This window comes from Aplysia californica, unplaced genomic scaffold (assembly GCF_000002075.1).
Source record: "Aplysia californica isolate F4 #8 unplaced genomic scaffold, AplCal3.0 scaffold00096, whole genome shotgun sequence".
Classification (NCBI taxonomy): domain Eukaryota; kingdom Metazoa; phylum Mollusca; class Gastropoda; order Aplysiida; family Aplysiidae; genus Aplysia; species Aplysia californica.
In genome coordinates this window covers 767,062-770,117 of record NW_004797366.1, presented here as the reverse complement: position 1 = coordinate 770,117, position 3,056 = coordinate 767,062, and the positions used below count along the sequence as shown (strand labels likewise).

Here is a 3,056-nt window from a genome sequence, read left to right as displayed (position 1 = left end):
CCTCCCCCTCCTCCTCCTCCTCCTCCTCTATTCTTCGTATATAGTGATGACATACAAATGACCTTCAAGCCTACAGGCAAGCTGTTTAAACCATTTCTTTTTTTTTTGTCAATGCGTAGGAAAAGTCAGCCCTGCCAAAAGACTCCGAGGAGGTGTTGAGTTTGTCAACGAGATCCCCAAAAACCCGAGTGGAAAGATCCTGCGGAGAGTGTTAAGAGCTCAGTTATCAAAATGAGTACAGCGCGAACACTACGGTACCTCAGATAGGTGGAAATAGAATTCCTAATTTCCACAGTTGTAATGCTTTGTTGAAATATTTGTGCCTTCATTGAAACTTATACAATCGTACACGTTTTAGTCGTAAAGTTCCTACCTTTAGTTTTACATAATGTATTCAGAATTTTTGTGCGGTGATTTTTGGGGGGTTTTACGCCCCCTCTCAGTGACAGATGTGGATGATTTGCGTGTCTATGAAATTGTGAAGAATGAACACAGAATTTACTAATTATCTTTCCTGTGACGGTATGTTGAGGTTGTTACGCTTCTTAGTTCTTGGATGTGATTTATCTTTCTGCTCAGAGCTATAGTTTCATTCTTATTTTTCCCATTTGCTCAAGAATTCATAGGGTTTTGTTGGGGTTTTTTTTTTTGGGGGGGGGGGGGTTTAACTATGATCTTTTTATGTTTTTGTTATAGTCTATGTAGGTGGAACAGAATATTTTAGTTCTTCCTGTCCCCATCACTTCAGAAGACAGAAGGGCATTATTCATGGTTGTGAAATTAAGCTATTCAGTCGTATCTTGATTATTTTAGACAAAAGTTCTATTTATTCCCTATTGCGAAATGAAGCTCTTCAGTCGTATCTTGATTACTTTTAACAAAAGTTTTATTTATCCCTTGTTATGACATGAAGCTCTTCAGACAAAAGTTTTATTTATTCCCTGTTGTGAAATGAAACTCTTCAGTCGTATCTTGATTAGTTTGTACAAAAGTTTTATTTATTCCTTGTTATGATATGAAGCTATTCAGTCGTATCTTAATTATTTTAGACAAAAGTTTTATTTATTCAAACATATAAAAGATGTACTCCCCCGTACATGTCAGTTCAGTCAAAAAAGACAATGAGTGAACAGAATGTGACGTGTACACCTACATTGTCATTGAAAGGAAACACTCAGCGGAAGAAGGGGCTGAAGAAGAAGAAAAGGAAGTGATGCAAAAATCAAGAAATAGTCGTGTTTGTCTTCCTTTTTTGAAAAAGAACATGAACAACGTGCCATCAAATTGACATTTTGGGCTCAATTGTAAATTCCTCTTTGTATATCGTAACGTTCTGAGGTTAAGAAGCTGATGGATGATGTCTGAACGTTGTTACCAGTTTGCTTGTGCGTCAGTGGTGTAGTGATTGTTGGAGGTACTGTCGGCCTGTTTGTTGACTCAGGTTGTGAATTATGACGAACGCTGAGCCGAGAAGTTTTAATTGTTATATTGCAAAAACTTCTAATTTCTTTTTATGGAAAAAATATGTATGTAAATAATTTGTTTATTTTTATATTTCCAGGCCATATAATTTCCTTTTGCTTTGTAAATTTTCGCCTTCTGATTTACCTAGATTGCTGCGTTATAAATGTTTGTGTCTGAATGATAAGCCTGGTGAGTGCGCTTTACTTTTCACTTCTGTCTTGCCTGTTATTTCCTGACTTTGCAAGGGTTCAATACTTCTTGCTATTGTCTGAGCCAGTTGTGTATCTGCTTGACCAACCTCAGCCCCATGTTTCCTGTAGGCTACTGCTGTCAGATATTTTACCATGCTGCTGTTCTGCTGAGAAACACCCCAGTCAGTGTCTGATGATGACCAGTGCATTTGCAGGGGAGAATATTTCTTGACACTTTGCGGTCACTAGGCGTAATAATGCACAGGAGAAAATTATCTGTTCCCTTCACCTGGCGCAGTTCTGTGTCAGGCCCAAGAAGTCGGTTGTAATCGCTCTCCTGGCTGGGTGAGTAGATGGGCTACTTTGTGCTGCTGGCTGTGTGACTGAAAAGTGTTAAAGAGAAATAGAAAAAGCAATGAGGATGAAGATGACCTGTAGCTTTTGCTGTGGCCAATGAGACCAATTCCATCTGAGAAGAGTTTCCCATATTTTGAGTGTATAAAAGCTTTATTACCTCTTGTGGATGTGCACAGCTTGCTAGCTTCTCTCTTGGTTCCAGTTTCTGCCCTTAATGAAATACATATTGCCTTCCAACTAGATCTGTAAGAAGCTAGGCTCTCCCGTGTCTTGAGATCAATTTGTGGAAGTTCAAAAAGTTGAAAAGTTGTCCAGCCTAGGGTTATAATCAAACACGACTTTTCATCGTGAGAAAGTTTACGAGCAAATTCTTGAACTTTCCAATATCCCACCAGATCTCTTCTCTGTGTCATTACTATGCTTATAATGGGCTGTATTATTGTTTCTTTTCTATAATTCACTCTCGCTGTCTGCTTCATCCAGGACTATTGTTTTCACTGACCGACATTATAAAAGTGGCCTTAGAATATTTAATTTGAGTGTGGTTGAACAAGCTGAGGTGTTTCTCTCTCGTATTATGTTCACTTCATGTGAGTTATGATTGCGGGTTGCTTAGTAGCACATCTTGTATGGACTCCCGAGCATAAATGTTGATGTTTATGTTATCATGGTAACTATTGAGATTGTTACTAGAGTGAAGCTGGAATTTTCTGAGGCTTGTATCAGAAATAGAAATTGTTATATATATTGTATACAAAGATGTTTTCCTATTACAAAAATTCCATTGTCTCAGAAAGTTGTTTCGTCTTGTTTTATATTCACTCTCGTGTCATCTTGTTTTATTATCGTGCCAAAACATGTCTACTGGGACATTTCAGTGACCCATGTTCAGCACTTTTTAAGGACCCCTGAGCGAATATTGAGTTGCTGTGTGCTGTCGGCATTGCTGACCACTTATGATGCCGCAGTGCCAGAAGGGAGGGAGAAAAAAAGAGAGAGAGAGACACAGAGAGAGAGAGAGAGAGAGAGAGAGAGAGAGAGAGA

At 38.6% G+C, this 3,056-nt stretch overlaps 1 protein-coding gene across 1 annotated transcript in view; it reads left to right on the top strand.

The window, feature by feature from the left end:
* The window catches only part of LOC101849364 (probable 4-coumarate--CoA ligase 1), a gene marked incomplete in the record, with an annotated part of 16,117 nt that extends 13,309 nt beyond the window's left edge, over positions 1–2,808 (top strand). Inside the window, 1 exon segment of the mRNA XM_035968909.1 lies at positions 120–2,808. Within this exon segment, the coding sequence (XP_035824802.1) occupies positions 120–235 (116 nt within the window).
* Positions 2,809–3,056: the final 248 nt, after the last annotated feature.